Source organism: Chiloscyllium plagiosum, unplaced genomic scaffold, assembly GCF_037043375.1.
Source record: "Chiloscyllium plagiosum isolate Xiang-an unplaced genomic scaffold, Cpla_swu_hap1 HiC_scaffold_39, whole genome shotgun sequence".
In the NCBI taxonomy this organism is placed as follows: Eukaryota; Metazoa; Chordata; class Chondrichthyes; order Orectolobiformes; family Hemiscylliidae; genus Chiloscyllium; species Chiloscyllium plagiosum.
In genome coordinates, this window is record NW_028270177.1 from 2,044,817 (window position 1) to 2,062,672 (window position 17,856).

The window sequence follows — 17,856 nt, forward strand, 5'->3', positions numbered from 1 at the left end:
CTTTATACCTTCCTCCTAATATCTTAAAACTATGACTTCTCGTACCAGTCACTCCTGCCCTGGGGAAAAGTCTCTGGCTATTGATCCTATCTATTCCTCTCATTATTTTATATACCTCGATCAGGTCTCATCTCTTCCTCCTTCTCTCCAGAGAGAAAAGTCCGAGCTTATTCAACCTTTCTTCATAAGGCAAGCCCTCCAGTCCAGACAGCATCCTGGTAAACCTCCATTGCACCCTCTCCAAAGCCTCTGTATCTTTCCTGTAGTAGGGTGACCAGAACTGGACACAATATTCCAAGTGTGGTCTCACCAGGGACTTGTACAACTGCAGCAAAACCTCTCGGCTCTTAAACTCGATCCCCTGTTAATGAAAGCCAAAACACCATATGCTTTCTTAACAACCCGATTCACTTGGGTGGCAACTTTGAGGGATCTATGTACTTGCACACCCAGATCCCTCTGTTTCTCCACACTGCCAAGAATCCTGTCTTTAATTCTATATTCAGCATTCAAGTTCGACCTTCCAAAATGCATCACTTTGCATTTATCCAGGTTGAACTCCATCTGCCATTTCTCAGTCCAGCTCTGCATCCTGTCTATGTCGCGCTGCAGCCTGCAGTAGCCCTCGAAACTATTGACAACACCTCCAACCTTTGTGTCATCTGCAAATTTACTAACACACCTCTCAACCTCCTCATCTGAGTCATGTATAAAAAATTACAAAGAGCAGAGGCCCAAGAGCAGAGCCCTGCAGGACCCCACTCAACACTGACCTCCAGGCAGAATACTTTCCATCTACAACCACTCTCTACCTTCTGTAGCCAGCCCAATTCTGAATCCTGAGCCAAATCTCCCTGTATCCCATACTTTCTGACTTTATGCATGAGCCTACCATGGGGAACCCTATCAAATGCCTTGCTGAAATCCATATACACCACATCCACTGTTTGACCTTTGTCGACCTGTCTTGATACCTCCTCAAAGAACTCAATAAGATTTGTGAGGCATGACCTGCCCCTCACAAAGTCATGCTGACTGCCTTTAATCACACTATGCTTTGCCAAATAGTCATAAGTCCTATCCCTCAGAATTCTTTCCAAAACTTTGCTGACCACAGACGTGAGACTGACTGGTCTGTAACTGCCAGGGATTTCCCTATTACCCTTCTTGAAAAGAGAAACAACATTCGCCTCCTTCCAATCCTCCGGTACGACTCCCGTGGAGAGGGAGGAGGCAAATATCCTCGCCAGCGGCTTAGCAACCTTTCTCGCTTCCCAGACGTGATTCTTAGGGGGCTTGACAGGGTTGATGTGGAACAATTGTTTCCCTGGGAGTAACCAGCACTAAAGGAGATAACCTCAGAATAAGGGGCCATATAATTAAGACAGAGATGAGGAGGAATTTCTTCTTTCAGAAGGTGGTTTATCTCAGAGGGCTATCGAGGCTGGGTCATCGAGTATATTTAAGGCTGAGAAATAGGTTTTTAATCAGTGAGGGAATGAAGAGTTTTGGGAAAGGGCAGGTAAGTGGAGTTGAGGACTATCTGCTCTTATATCTATGGTCTCATATGGAATTCCTATTGAACATTTTCCTTGAATTTGAAACAATCACTTATGAACAGGCTTCTGCAACCTATGGTGTAAATTGCATGCAATATGTTGGTGTATTTTCTTGTTTAATGTTTAGCCCAAAGCGATTCTAACTCGAGGAAGTAGCACACCGTCACTACACAACAGCATGCTGCGGAACACTATCTTCCAGCTCATGATCAATACGCTGGACCCCTTGGCTGAAGGTAAATGACTGAAGCTTCTGTCTGCTACTCTCTGACAGCTGGTTACGTAGCAACTGAAGACCTCACCAAATTAGTTCATTCAGAGTGAGCGGAAAGTGGCAGTGCCTTTGCTGAAAATTTTTCTGCAATTGTGAAGTACTCAGATGCAATGACTTCAACTCATGTTGATGTAACTCCGTATCAAAAAATGAAGGGACAATAAATAACTTGTTTACCTCTGCAGCAAATTGAATTTAATTCTAAGTCAGGTTGATCTGCTGTTCATTTCAGTGAAACCCAATATATCCAGCTGTCAGATTGGGACATTTTGTCCTTTTGAAGGTATCACATGACACTGTATAAAACATCTATTTCCTCAATATTGAGCAAAGACTGACTAGAACCAGTTTGGTTGGTGACAATTCCATTGATTTCATCCAATCAAGAACAACTTCCTTGCACAATCTTGATATAATTTAGCAGCATAAGCTACACTTCTTTGGAAACTACAATGGTATGAGGTGTGAGTTGGCTATGATAGAACGCGAAACATTAGTGAAAGGGTTAGTGGTGGACAGGCAACATGTGTATATGGGAGAACTGCAAAGATTATTCATGCCTGACTGTCGCAGAAGTAAAACAGGAAAAGTGGCTTAACCATGGCTTACAAGGGAAATTAGAGACAGTATTACATCCATGGAAATGACATACAGAAGAGTCCAGAACCAGGGGTCATAATCTAAGGTTACCAGATAAACCATTTAGGACTGAGATAAAGAGAAATTTCTTCACTCAGTGACTAATGAGCCTGCAGAATTCTTTATCACAGAAAGCAGTTGAGGCCAAACATTGTCCGATTTTAAGGAGTTGGTTGCAGCACATGGGGCTAAAGGGGTCAAAGGGTATTGGGGGAAAAGCAGGAACAGCAGACTGAGTCAGATGATCAGCCATGATTATATTGGATGGGGGAGCAAGCTCGAAGAGTTGAATGGCCTACTCTTGCATCTATTTTCTGTTTTGATCTTTCTTTGTGAAATAGGAGTTGCAATAACAAAATTGAATGATTTGCTAGTTTATCCAGATTCTGGTAGGAAGCTAATCTAGTATAAGATTTAATTCCACAACCCAGAACCAATGAGTAAGCAAGATCCATAATTTGCTACATTTAAGAGAGTGAAAGGTCAGCTGAGTTAGAAAACTATGAAAATTTCAAAGATTCTTAATTGTTTTAGTCATAGAGTCATACAGCACGGAAACAGACTTTTCAATCCAACCAGTCCAAGCTAACCATAATCCTGTAGTCCCACCCACCTGCACTTGGCCCATATCCCTCCAAACATTTCTTAATACCTGTAAGAAATCTGGAAGTAAATCTAGAAATAAGCCTGACTCTCAGAGCAGCTTCAAGATCCATACTACTCTCAGTCCACCATTTTAATGAAATATTTGAGTGAAAAAATTTCTTCTGACTCTATTCTAAATTGTCATCCCCATATTCCAGACCGGCCAGTGTCCCAGGGACTTCCTCGTCACACCCCTTAGAAATTTTACATGTCGCAATGTGAACACCTTGCTAAAGGCCAGTGAGTATAAGTTCAACTGCCTCCTGACCTCTGCCTCGAATGAACAATGCATTATTAGCTAACCTTAAAAAAAGCTTCAAATTCTTGACAAAATGTTGACCTTTTATCTCATTCATGTGTCAATCTCCTTTCTAGCTGTCAAACTGCCTCTGACCCCTAATCACTCTGAAGGATTATCAACTCTGTTTTTCAAAAATAGATAAGCAGAGATTTGAAGCTAAGCAGATAACTACAAGACACGACAGCTGACAATGTATCAAACACACATGGAAACCTGTATAACCTCCTTTCCATTCCATTATTATAAAACACATTTGACTGATCACTGTAACTGATCTAGTTACAAAACCATTGGTTATAACAATCTGCCTACACACAACCAATTAGAAAATAAGCAAATTCTTTATTATCCAACTGGAGATTTTGGACAGTCAAACACTTTCTCATCTAAACTCTTTGAATATTAAATAAACAGAGATGTTTAAAAAAACTGAGTTTTAATGCCTGGCTTGTAGCTGGGGATTTTCCTGGTAGCTGAGAGCTGGAAATTAAGTTTTAATTTCTGAAACCCACATGACAGGCCAGGAGGGCTGGCAACGCTACATTGAGAAGACTTGAGCTAGGAGGTGACAGCAATATTTAGCATAAACTATCTCCCAAATTCCTTAGCAGAATCCTCTCCATCTGACTTGGAACTGAGATGTATCAATCAGGAAGGGCCTGAGATCTCTGCTCTGTGCTGAGAACAGGGATTCCTGAAGAAGGGCTTATGCCTGAAATGTCGATTCTCCTGTTCCTTGGATGCTGCCTGACCTGCTGCGCTTTTCCAGCAACACATTTTCAGCTCTGTGCTGAGAACAGTCTTGAAGTAAGATCGTTGCCACCTGAAATGTTCATTCTGGTTCCCTTGCCAGATCTGCTGAGTTTCCTGTGGATTTTTTGTTTTAGTTTCATATCTCCAGTATATGTGATATTTTGGTTTTGTTTGAACAGGGTTTAACTGGGTATTCGAGTGAGCTGTTGAGACTGATGGAAAGGGTAATGAGTTGAGCTTTTGTTAATGATTGGTGCCTGGTGATCTGCTGGATACAGGGTTTAATGAGGATGGTATTAGATGCAGCAGGGTGTCCCACTCTCTCGACAAACAGCCTCCAAAACCCACCTGCTTTAAGCAAGAAAGCAAGTTTTGGATTCTACAGCAGGTTTAAATATTTTGAGACATCCCAAAACAGCCAAAATGGACTTGTGTGGTCACTGTTATTATGTAGGAAATAGTATGATCAATGACAGTAAATTCCTGCAAGAATAATGTGGTAATGACCAAATTGTCTACTTTTATCAATGTTAATTTTGGAGGAATATTGGTCAAAGACACTAGAAAGACTTCCTCTGCTTTCTTTTGACTAGCACCATGGTCTGGTTCCAGCTTAGAGAGCCTTGGGGACAGAGTTCGTGTGTATATTTAAAACCTAGATAGATTGGCCGGGATTCAAGGGTCACGGGGTAGCTGCAGGAAGGTCAGATCAGCCATGATCCTACTGAATGGCAGAGCAGGCTTGAGGGGCCAAATGGCCGCCTCCTGTTCCTATTTCTTATGGTCTCAACAGAAAAATGTCTGTAAATACTACATCCAAAAATAATCTCCTTCTACAATAGTCTCGATCTTGTATTTAACTTTCCAAACAGGGCTGGAATCCAGGACCATTCGGCTCAAAGGTGAGAGTTTAATCCATTGAGCCAAGGAGACGTCAGAGGTGGACAGTGAACATTGGGTAAAGCTGTGGTCAGGGAGCAGGTGGGAAAGGAATAATAAGCAAGAGTACCGCACTGGGACTTATTCTGCCTCTCCTACTTTATTTCCAGGGGCTCCCGATTAATATATGGAGCAGTGATTAGATAAAACAAAATCTCAAAACATGGCCATTGTGGCTGGGATATTTAAGGTAAAGAACTTACATAATTCTAGCAGACCACAGGGCTGCTCGCTCATTAGACAGAGATGACTGCTGGTGGTTTAACTTGAGGGTCTCTGTACTGTCAGTGGGGGGAGAGTTTGAGAAGGAGAATCCTTCATCGTGACCTCAGCTGGTGCAAGAATTGAACTGAAACGGTTGGTGTTACTCTGCATCACAAATGAGCCATCCAGTCAATGAAGCTGAGAGAATGTTATTGATTGTACTGTCAAGACATGAGAGTCACAGAGAGGTACAGCATGAAAACACACCCTTCGGTCTAACTCGTCCTACTGGTGGGAAAGTCTTGAGGAGGTAACCTCAAAATCAGAGCCAGAACATTTAGGATAGAAATTAGGAAACATTCCTTCTCGTAATGATAGTGGGAAGCAGAATATTCTCCAGAAAAGGAGTAACCTCTAAAGCTCAGTGTTCTCATGAATTGTGAATGTGGCTGTGTAATCAGCATCTATGACATATTCCTATTTGAGAAGGTGATAGTGAGCTGCTTTATTGAACCACAGTGCCCTTAGGGAGGGAATTCCAGGATCTTGAGACAGGACACTGATTTAGAAGTCTTAATCTGCCATTGGATTTGCAAGAGTTTGCAGAGGAACAAACTGGAGATTTCTCTCTAGGGATTTAAGACTCTTCTGCACATTGTCCAATGCACACATAAAGGCAGGTAACAATACAGCCTTCTAGGCCATGAGCTTAGTGCTGGGTTTGAAGTCTTTGTTATCAAACACTTTGTTCTTAAGATGGTCAAAGGCAGCATTGGAACATTAGAGACAATGGATCTCAAACTAAAGCTTTCCCTCACAAGAAACTCATGGACCATTTTAATTGGATGGTCCTTCCCAGGAGTATGCTGGAAGGGCTGGATTTCAGTGTTTGTATTGCTGAGAGAGCTCAGGTGCTGATGAATGGGGCTGAAGTGAATGCCTTTGGCACTGATTAAGGTTGTTCAGAGGATAACCCATGAGCAATTACAGTCAGGCATTGGCCTTAGAACCAGAGAAATGAGTGATCAGGACAGAAGGTATTGGATCACCATGACATCAAGTCTGACCATGGAGCTGTGTCCGCTCTCTGATCTCAAGCTGCTGCTACATGAATGAATTCTTGTTCAAGTTCACATGATTCCTGGTTCTAGCTGTAGTGCTGGATTCCACACTTGTTTGCTATGGTTTGTGCTGCAGAGATTGTGTCAAGTGGGAATGTTAAGGTGAGAAAAGTCCAAGAATCTAATTGTACCACGAATAGCAGCATTCCACCATCAGCAATTCTGGGATCCATTTTCTTCTAGATCAGTGAAAACTGGAGGGAGAAATGAATCTTCTTTCCCTTTATAATGAGACTCTAAACCAACATTCACTGGAATCCACAAATACTGAAGAAAATTCTCTGAAAGGGTTGAGGAACAACTTGTTATCAGAAAAGTGTTCAAGGGGAAGATATGACTTTAATTTGGATGAGAGTTGGAATTCAATCCGAAATTCAGTCACGGAGAATGGTGAATACAGTGAGTCATTTGGAGGTCCAGATGATGTTGTAACTTTATTATTCATTAATTTCCTGACTGATTGTTCACTTGAACCAGAAAAAGAATTATACAGCAGAACAGAGGCACCGTTTTCATTGACTACAAACAGGCAGAAACTTTATCTCCGATGAAGTAGTTGATGTTACTTCGGTAAATGTTTTTAAAGCTAAGGTAGATAGATTTTTGAACAGCAAAGGAATTAAGGGTTATGGTGAGAGGTCGAGTAAGCTGAGTCCACAAAAAGATCAGCCATGATCTTATTGAATGGCGGAGCAGGCTCGAGGGGCCAGACAGTCTACTCCTGCTCTTAGTCCTTATGTTCTTATGACACAAACACCAGGCCATGAATGTATCAGTAGAAATTCAATTTCATTGAACCCTTCCAGTGGGTCATTGGTTTTTTCATTGAGCATGAGAAATCCACTTGCCTTTTTTTAGAAAGTCCAAGTCAGGATTTGTTACCAACTGGCAGACCCTCCAATGGAGGTGGGCACCTTGTCTGAAGGACTGCAGTGTCTGACAGAGTGGGTCACATGCTGCTTCCTTCATCTGAGTGTTTGTGTTCAGCAGGAGAGGCTCAGTGGCACTGACCATAAAAAACCTCACACAGCCAGCCTGTTCTCCTTCAAGGCAGGCTCGCCTTTTTAAAGGGAAGTTGCACTGAAGAATCTTGCTGCAATTTAAATTATGGCAAAATAGTGAATACCAAGGAACTGCGAGGGTTCCAGGATGAGCCGAACTATAACTGGGAGAAGCTGGAAGAGAGATGCTATGGCACTCTGGTTTGGATTTGGGGGTGGCAGGAAAGATCTGGATGAACCTGGAAGCAGTGCCATGAAAATCCTAATGGATTCCCACGAGTGAAGCATCTTCACATGACTTCTGCAATCCTGCCCCACCAGCTCCTCATTCAGCGCAATGCACCTTCCATCAGACAGGCAGCACCAGTCACTTGCACTCTCATCCTATCTCACAGGCCACCTCATCACACTCTCACTCTCAGACCACCACTTCCTTCACATACAGTACTTCCCTCTGCTCAGTACATCCAGAAACAATCACTGGCACTCCACCCTGTCTCCTGCAGGACTCAGTGTTTATCAGTCCTCAGATCACTAAGATCATTGAGGGCAATGTTATGTCCCTGACACGCCCAACTCCCACCTCACCTGGTTCCTGCCATTTGAGATGTGATCTACCTCTTGGTTCCCACCCAATCATCTCCAAACTTGCTGCTTTCAAACAGATGTGATCTGGCGTGGCAAAGTAGTGGCAGGGGAGTGAGCAAGAAAGAGCACAGCTTTAAACAGGAGGCCCCATTCACTAGGTCACAGATTTAGTGCTCCAAGCTCAGATACTGACAACACTCTGGGCCTTGCCATCAATGTGCAGCTGGCATGAGCAGGCAGGAGCCTCCCCATGGGTAAAGGCTTGGCCATGGCATGTGCTCAGTAAGGGTGAGGTGACAGACAGCTTGTGATGTAGAAGCATCAAGGAGAGCACTCTTGGTCATCCACACCAAGACACTGAGGACATTGCCCAGCCTCCTGGGCCAGGCATGAGGCTGTAATGGCAAGGGAAAGCACACAGAGCTTGCCTTCCCTGACACCTCTCCCTCTGCATTGTCGAGCTCCAGCCCAAGAGGAATTGCTGCTGCTAGCCTAGCCCTAACCCTAACACTGACCCTAACCCCAACACTCGCCCTAATCTTAACCTTAACCCTAACACTGATCCTAACCTTGTTGCTCCAGTCCCAGAGGAACTGCCATTGCACACCCTAACCCACAACCTAACCTTAAACCTAACCCTGATCTAACCCTAACCTTATCCTGATTCTAACTCTAACTTTAACCCTATTGTACCCTAACCTGACCCTAATCTAACCCTGACACTGACCCAACTCTAACCCTAACCTTACTTGCAGATACCTTGAAGAGGGCTGATCACCAATAACCCTGCTCTCCCCAGGATGTGGGAACAGTCTCTGACAAGTTCAGAAAGACAGCACAAATGTTTTCCAGAAATACTCCAAACTACTTACAGACAACAAGTCACAGAATTACTCCCATGCTGAAGGAGGCCATTTGGCCCCATGATAGAAACCGCTGTCAAAACTGACCTTGTCAGTGATTGGGTGCATGTGGGGGTTGACTGGGAAACATCACACAGCTTCAGGCCTTGTCTTTCTACTCAAATCTGAGATCCCGACATCACAGAAGCCAGTTAGACGATGTGATGTCGGGATGGTGCACTCTCACAGTCAATACACACTGAGAATCTCACTATAACACCATGTCACACTGTAACAAAGAGCAGTGCCCCAGAGAGCAGTGTTTCACAACTGTATGAGAGAATATTCTTGTGAATGTTTGTGTGCACGAGTGCACTGTATGTGAATCTTTATGCATGGTCCCATGTGTATCTGTCTGTACACTTTCTGTAGCTACATGTATTTTGTGAATGGGGACATCTGTGTGCTGTGTCCTTGTGTGATACTCTGTGTAACGACTGAACCTTTCATTGAACATGGGAGCGTTTCCAGGTGCTCAGTGTGAGACAGATTCCCACTGAGATTTCTGGAGGTGGCCAACAGTAAATTAAATTGGTTTTGCTGAGAAATTCCTCCCCTAGGGATTTGTTGAGAAATTCTCACCTTGATACAGACAGATGCAGTCTGTGTGTATAATGTGGGTAAAAGACTTTCCTTAATGTCTGTATGCTGTTCTTTCCAAACAGTGACTATGATTCGCTCAGGGCAGATAGTTTAACAGCAGGGATTCAGTGAAAATTCTCCAAAGTGGGAAGCGGTTTGAATCCAATTCTCTGGCCCTCACATGGAATCATTATGAATCAGAGATTATTGCTGGAATACTGCAGGTTAAGTTCTAGTTAAGCTTTTGTTTCAGTAAGTGCAGGTTAGATCATTGTTCCTTGGTTTACTTGTTCAAGGAAGATTAATGTTACCCACAGATTTCCCTTTAAGAGGTTTATAGGGCAGGCATGGAGCAAATTCTTTCACCTTCATTGATCCAGTTAAGGGGATACATTACAACCCTGTCACCTCTCCAGTGTATTTAACTAATACTTTGGACTTGTTTGAATTCCCTAAGACCCTCCCCTGAACAAATGTTCATGACACTATCTGAATCATTGTATGATTCAACACAAAATGAGGCCATTCAGCCCATCCAGAAAATTGTCCTTTCATCATCCTTAGTTCAGACATCCTGGTGAAAAGTAAAAGACATGCTGGCAAAGTTGTTTTGATTTGTGTTTGAATGGTGGAATCCTGGTGACAGGCCTTAGGAGCACAAGGTGGAAGAGCCAACAATTGGCTTTTATTTGTCTCGTAGTGGAGGTCTCAATTTATCTGACAAAACTCTTCAAAACACTCTACACAGCTGTTCACACAGTATCTTCTGTGCAATATCTACATCTGTTGCATTCCTCCTTTCTGTGTTTGTGCCCAGCGATTATGTAAAAATTTGGCGTCCTTCCTGCGGTTCAGAATGGTTGGCCATTGTCACTCAAAATGATTCTAGAACCTTCTCCATCTGTAACATCTCTTTTGTTTGCAGTGAAATTTAAGCAGAAGGCTGAAATAATGAACAGTATGGCAAAGGGCAAGGGAAGTTCAAAAGATCAACAAGGAAACAATATGAAAGGTGAGAGACAGACGATGAGAGACGCAAGGGTTGTGTTAAACCGGCTGGGAACCACACCTGAACCCATGCAGAAACATTCTGACTTGATTCTGAAGTGTGTATTTGAACTTCATTCCTGAAACACAATCATGAACTGACACTTTGTCAGAACATTTCAAGTGACTCCCCAAAGAACTGGTCAGTTTGACATTAACCTGTTTTGTATACTGTGGTTATGAACGCTCCCCACTCACCAGTTGAATCATTAACAATTGCAATGACTCTGTAAACGATTGCTGGTTGGTTTTGCCAAAACATCAGAATCACGGAATTGCTACAATGCAGGAGGCCGTTCAGCCCCATTGTATCTGCACCAGCTCACTGAGTGTTTTGAATTAGTGCCAATTTCCTGCCACTTCCCAGAACCTATTTACATAATCATATAATTCCCTCTTGAATGCCTCAGTTGAATCACTTAATTCCCAGGCAATGCATTCCCAAACCCAAGCTACTTACTGGGTGAATATGCTTTTCTTCCATCACATTTGCTGCTTTTACAAAAGTTTGTCCTCAGAGAGCCTCCAGCTGAGAGTTTATAAAACTGAGAAAACAGACTCATGTGGTCTTGATGTTATCACTAACTCTGATGCTTTGTGCAGCCACTTTGTTGCCCAGAAGCAGTTGGTGCTATTTGTGTTAGTGTTTCCCAGACGAGTAGTTACAATGATTAAAAGATTGACTAGATTGATGAAGGAGTGACACACAGCAAGGGAATATTTGAAATTAGAACAAAACATTCCAGAATGAAAGCAGGATGTACATTTCACATAATGGGAAGTGGACATGTGAAATCCTCTCTATCAAATGGAAATATTATGGAGTCAATGAAGCTTCCAAACCTGAGAGGAACAGTTCCTGGGTAAAGTTACCACGACAATATGAAGCTAAATACAGGTAAAGGAATTAAGGTTCAGATAATCCATTCATTTGGGGAACAGATTTGAGGAGCTGTGACTTGTACCTTCTCAAAGTGTACATTTCGGGACAGATTTTCCGAGGTCATTAGACCTTTTTTCTGCTAAAATAAAATCAAAAATCAATCTTAATGCTTTCCAAAATTTCTAGCACATCAACTTCAACAATCTTGATCTGGTCAAGACTGTATCCCAGCTCCTCTAAGTTTCCTTTCCTTGGTGAAAACTGAAGCAAAAAACTAATTTAGGGATTCCCCTATCTGCTCAGACTCCACACACAAGTTCCCTCCGCTATCCCTGGTCGGCCCTACCTTCTTCCCTGATCATTCTCTTATTCCTCACGTATGAGTAAAATGCCTTTGGGTTCTCCTGATCCTTCTTGCCAAGCCTTTTTCGTGCCTCCTCCTGGCTCCCCTCAGTCCATTTCTGAGCTCCTTTCTAGAAAGCTTGTAATCCTCTAAAGCTGTGCTATATCCTTGCTTTCTCCACCTTATGTAAGCTGCCTTCTTCCTTTTGATGAGAAGTTCCTCTGTTCTCGTCATCCAAGGTTCCTTAATCTTACCCCTTCTTACCTGTCTCAGAGGAACAAATACGTGCAACAACTGCTCCTTAAATAGTCTCCACATGTCTGCTGTGCCCTTTCTGTGGAACAATTGCTCCCAGTCTGTACTTCCCAACTCCTGTCTGATAGCGCCATAATTTTCTTTTCCCCAATTAAATATCTTCCCTCGGTAACTGCTCCTTTCCCACTCCAAGGCTATGCTAAATGTGAGGCAGTTGTGATCACTTTCACCGAAGTGCTCTCCCACTGTGAGATCTGACACCTGATCTGGCTCGTTGCTGAGCACCAAATCCAAAATAGCCTCTCCCCTCATCAGTCTGTCTACATACTGAGTAAGGAAACCCTCCTGAACACACCTGGCTCCATCCAAAAATGGCTCCATCCAAACCACCTGCACTGAGGAGGTTCCAGTTGATATTGGGAAAGTTGAAATCACCCATAACAACAACCCCGCTACTTCTGCATTTTTCCAGAATCTGCCTGCCTATGAGATCTTCAATCTCTCACCTGCTATTAGGTGGTCTGTAGAAACCCCCAATGCGATGGCTGTTCCCTTGCTGTTCCTAACTTCTGTCCATATTGACTCCGTAGACAAACCTTCCTCAACAACCTTCGTTTCTGTAGCTGTGATACACTCTCTGATTAGCAATGCTACACCCCCTCCTCTTTTTCCACCCTCCCTGTTCTTTCTAAACATTTTAAACCCTGGAACATCAAGCAACCATCCCTGCCCCTGTGAAACCCACATCTCCATTATGGCCACAACATCGTAGCCCCAAGTACAGATCCATGCTCTAAGTTTGTCACTCTTATTCTGGACCCAATTGCATTAAAGCAGACATACTTTAACCGATCCCTTTGTTTCATTGTGTGAGAAACTTTCGTGATAGATTCAATATATCCTGTCACTGTCCTGTCTGCAACTGACCCCCCTCTCAGACATGTGGCTCCGATTCCCACCGCCCCCCCCCCCCCCCCCCCCCGCCAAACTAGTTTAAACCCTCCTGAATGGCACGAGCAAATCTCCCACCCAGGACATTTGTACCCCTTCAGTTCAGATGCAATCCGTCCTTCATGTACAGGTCCCACCTTCCCCAGAAGATATTCCAATGGTCTAGGTATCTGAAGCCCTCCCTCCTGCACCAGCCTCGCAGCCACATGTTAAGTTGCATTCGCTGACTGTTCCTCACCTCACTATCTCGTGGCACCGATAGCAAACCTGAGATCACTACTCTACTTGTCCTGCTCTTCAGCTTCCAACCTAACTCTCTGTAGTCACTTTTCAGATCCTTAATCCCTTTCCTGGCTATATCATTGGTGCCAATATGTACCACGATTTCTGGCTGCTCACCCTCCCTCTTCAGAATCTTGTAAACCCGATCGGCAACATCCTGGACCCTGGATATGGATGTTAGGGCAGTTGCATGTTCCTCCTGCAGAATGTGGCAGGTGAGAGACACTTCACATGTCTCTGTCAGTTGAGGTGGTGGAAGCAGAGTCATTGGGGACATTTAAGCAACTGCTGGACATGCACATGGATAGCAGTGAATTGAGGGGTGCATAGGTTAAGTTACTATATTTTACATTAGGATTAAATCTCGGCACAACATCATGGGCCAAAGGGCCTGTTCTGTGCTGTACTTTTCTATGTACTAAAAGCCTTCAGATGCTAGAAATCTGAAATAAAAAGATGAAGTGCTGGAGAAACTCGGCAGATATGGCAGAATCCATGGAGACAGAAACAGAGCTAATGTTTCGACTCATTTTCGGAATTTAATGGGACTAGAAATGTGATGGTTTTTCTGCTGTTTTAAAGGTGAGTGGGTGGGAGTGGCAAGTAGAACAAGAAAGGTCATGGAAAGGTTAGAGGAAAAGGGAGATTGGACATCGAGAGTGTCATAGAACAAAAGGCAAAGAGTATGGCAATGTTTACACAGAAGGAACACATCAGTACATCAGAGTAGGTGTTAACAGTAGAATAAAGATCAGCTCTTACTAAAAGCAAAACATGAAGCAGGAAAATATCTTTGATTGCTTTGGAAATTGCAGGAATATATCCAATTCTTTGAAATGTTTGCTCTTGCACTGAGATGTTTAAATTATATTCTCATGGCCTGTGGTGGATGGTAACGGAAATGGAATTCAATTAGCATTCCCAACAATTTACTAATCTTTACTTCCCGGCACTGGCCGACAATAGTTCCTCATTTATTCAATGCCTGAGTATTAACGCAATAATATTGGGGGCTGGGAGACCCAGTTGGTTTAAACACAATCCTCTCCCCATACAACCTTAATCACTGCAGTCTGGCAATGAGAGTGTGCTGTGGGAAATGAAATTCTCAGCTTCAATCCAACAGTTTACTAAATGCTTGATCAAAGCCCAAGACTGATGCATAAACACATGATGCAAAGGAAAATACCATAATGGATATTTCAGAATTACATATCACAGAAGTGGCCATTCAGCCCCTCATGTTTGCATCATCTTATTAAATGAGCATTATTACTTAGTTCCAATCTCCTGCTTTCCCCCCAGGCCTTTGCACATCATATCTATCCAAAAATCATCCGATACCATCTTGAATGTGTCAACTGCCCCTGCCCCCAATCCCCCCACATTTCCAGACAATACATTCCATTCCTTGACTACTCACTGTCTGAAAAGCATTTTTCTCACATCACCCTTGCTTCATGACACATCACTTTAATTCTGTCCCCTTTTGTTCTTGTTCCTTTTACATGTGGGAAAAACTTCTCCTTATCTACTCTACCCAGCCCACTCATGATTTTGTAAACCTCAATCAAATCTCCTCTCAGCTGCCTTCTCTCCAAGGAGAACAGTCCCAACTTTGTCCAAAAAGCAACATACTGCAGCTGCTGTAATAGACACAGAGAATGCTGGAGAAACTCAGCAAATTTGGCAGCATCTGGAGAGAGAAACACCATTTATGTTTCAAGCCCAATGTGACTCTTCTTTGGAACTTGAGAAATTCCTGAGTTTCTCCAGCACTCAGTCTATTGTCATCACCGAAGTTCCTCATCCCTGGAACCATCCCACACTCCCTCCAATGTGTTCACATCTTCCCTATAATGTGGCACCCAGAAATGTACACAAAACTTGAGCTGAGGTCTAACATGCATCTTGTACAAGTTCACCAAACATGCTCTTGTACTCTACGCCCCGAGTATGAAGCTGAGGACACTTTGTGCTTTATTAATTGTTGTTTCCATCTGCTGCTTTCAATGGACTGTGCACAGATATAGTCAGAGATCTCTGCAACTGCACCCACTTTAGAATTGTAACCCCTATTTTTTGAATGAATGATTTTATTGTCATGTGTATTTTACAGTGAGAAAAACGGTAAAATACACTGAAAATGTTTTCCACTGTTGCCATGATCCGGCATCATTTTGAACAATTTAAGAACAAGGAACAAAAAAAAGAAAGGTAGAGCTTAAAGAGAGTCCATCAGTCCTGAACCAGGTCATCATCAATGATGCCTGCACCACCATCCCTCCTCCACCACCTCGCCACCATCTCCACTGGCAAAAGTGAGGACTGCAGATGCTGGAAATCAGAGTTCAGATCAGAGTGGTGCTGGAAAAGTACAGAAGGTCGGGCAGCATCCGAGGAGCAGGAAAATCGACATTTTGGGCAAAAACCCATCATCAGGAATGAAGGCAGGAAGCTTCCGGGGTGGAGAGATAAATGGGAGGGGGGTGGGGCTGGGGAGAAGGTAGCAAAGAGTACAATAGGTGGATAGGGGTGGGGATGGAGGTGACAGGTCAGAGGGGAGTGTGGATCGGATAGGTGGGAAAGGAGATTGGCAGGTAGGACAGGTCATGAGGATGGTGCTGAGCTGGAAGAATGGAACTGGGGTAAGGTGGGGGGAGGGGAAATGACTCACCAGTTTCCTCATTTCTCCCCTCCACCCCCCCCCTCAAATTTATCTCTCCACCCTGGAGGCTTCCTGCCTCTATCCTGATGAAGGGCTTTTGCCCGAAATGTCGATTTTCCTGCTCCTCGGATGCTACCATCTCCACCGGACCCAGAATCGCTTCTGTTGGTGCTGTGGCCACCTTGATGTCGCCGGGATGCCCTTCCGCCATTGCTCTGTCCCCCCAGCACTGGACCCAACCACCATGGAGTCACCGATCCTCAGGTACCGATTCCCCTACTGGGTCCTGTGCTCGCCCCGGAAAATAAATCAGGTGGTGCAATCTTTCACCACTGCCGCCTGAGCTCAGGCCAAGAGGAAAGTAATGGAAACAAGAAAAGAGAAATAAAGAGAAACAGTCAGAGCAGACCAGCCCCAGCTCAGGAACCCTACTCCGCTGTCATTTTGATGATATATCATCTTTCAATGTATTTCTGACCAAAATGCATCACCTCTGCATCGAACCCCGTTGCCTTCTCTCCACTCACTCCCACCGACTTGTCACTGTCCTTTTGGAGTTCCACACTGTCCTCACAGTATACAATTCTCCAAGTTTAGTGTCATCTGCCAATGTTGAAATTGTCTCTTGAACATCAAGATCCAGATCATTGACAGAAAAAAGGAAAAGTAAAGGTTGGCAAAGTTTTGAGGCAGAGTAGAACATGTTTTGTTAAAGACCATTGGTGAGTTTGAGAGTGTTTGAGTGGAGTTTCCGATTCTGATGCTCCTGGGTAAGTGCAGCATGAGGCCAGTGTGGGATGCCTTCCTATGCTGTGCCCCAATGATTCAGCAAAGCTTTGACCCAGAGGGTGTTGCACTGTGCCAACCAAGAGATGTCTTTATTCTCCTGGAAATGGCCAATCACTGAGCACAGTGCAGGCCATTCAGCCCCTTGAACCTGCTCCTCACCATGGCTAACCTGACTTCACCCGCTGAATACTCCGGACCAACAAAACTTGACAATTCTCAGGATTAAAATTATTAATTGAACAGTATCTTTTTTTTTTGATGGAGATTGTTTACACTCCTCCCATGCTTTGCCTGAATGTTCACTTCTGAATGTCAGGAAAGTTGTATTGTATTCAATTTTGGGCATTAACTAGGAATTTACTTGTCTTCTAACATAACGGAGAAGACTGACATTGTGCTCCTTGGTGAACTGCAGGTTTATGATAATTAATGTGTGTTTCTGTAAATAGAAACTTGTACATTTCTGATAGATATCTTTCAGAACAATCCTCTAGTCCAGGCTTGCCCAACAGCAGCCAACCCAGGGGTTCCGTCTGACTGTTATGATCTCAGCTGATGGTATTATCAGAGAAGGCAAAAGTGAGGACTGCAGATACTGGAAACCAGAGTTTAGATCAGAGTGTTGCTAGAAAGACACAGCAGGTCAGGCAGCATCTGAGGAGCAGGAAAATTGACGTCGTTTCTGTTCTTATTAGTTTAATATCTGATATCTCCCGACTGTGGGAGAGTTTATATTAAATGGATTTTTGGAGCAGGGAGATGAGTTAGGGGCTTGTTCTGTCCTCTCCATGTATCAGCCTGGTATTATCAGATAAGTCAGTACCCAAACCAGCTTGAGAGATCATATTTTGATTTGTTTTGGAATTAACTAAGTGGTCTCTTACTGAGACATAAGTACGCAATGCTGCAGGGTTTGTTTTAACAATAAAACAGATGGTTATTTCAAAAATAAATGGACTACAATGATTCAAGAAGGCAGCTCATCATCACTTTCTCAACAGCAACTAGGGATGGACAATAAAATCTGACAAACCTTTCATCCCAGGAATCAGTCCGGTGAACTCCACTGCACTCCCTCTATGGCAAGTGCATCTTTTCTTGGGTAAGGAGACCAATTTCTGTCCACCATA

General features: G+C 43.5%; 1 protein-coding gene and 1 non-coding gene across 5 annotated transcripts in view; both read left to right on the forward strand.

Annotated features, from left to right (window-relative positions):
- The window catches only part of slc24a1 (solute carrier family 24 member 1), a 49,229-nt gene that overhangs the window by 17,992 nt on the left and 13,381 nt on the right, over nucleotides 1–17,856 (forward strand). For 3 of the 4 annotated variants that reach the window (XM_043674600.2, XM_043674601.2, XM_043674602.2), the window contains 2 exons: nucleotides 1,687–1,795; nucleotides 10,434–10,520. In XM_043674600.2, the coding sequence (XP_043530535.2) occupies nucleotides 1,687–1,795; nucleotides 10,434–10,520 (196 nt within the window). The remainder of the gene's footprint in view (nucleotides 1–1,686; nucleotides 1,796–10,433; nucleotides 10,521–17,856) is intronic. The other variant, XM_043674603.2, reaches the window with a different exon arrangement.
- LOC122539605 (U2 spliceosomal RNA) lies at nucleotides 17,374–17,573 on the forward strand. The gene has a single exon (XR_006309128.1). It is a non-coding gene; the product is annotated as a U2 spliceosomal RNA (small nuclear RNA).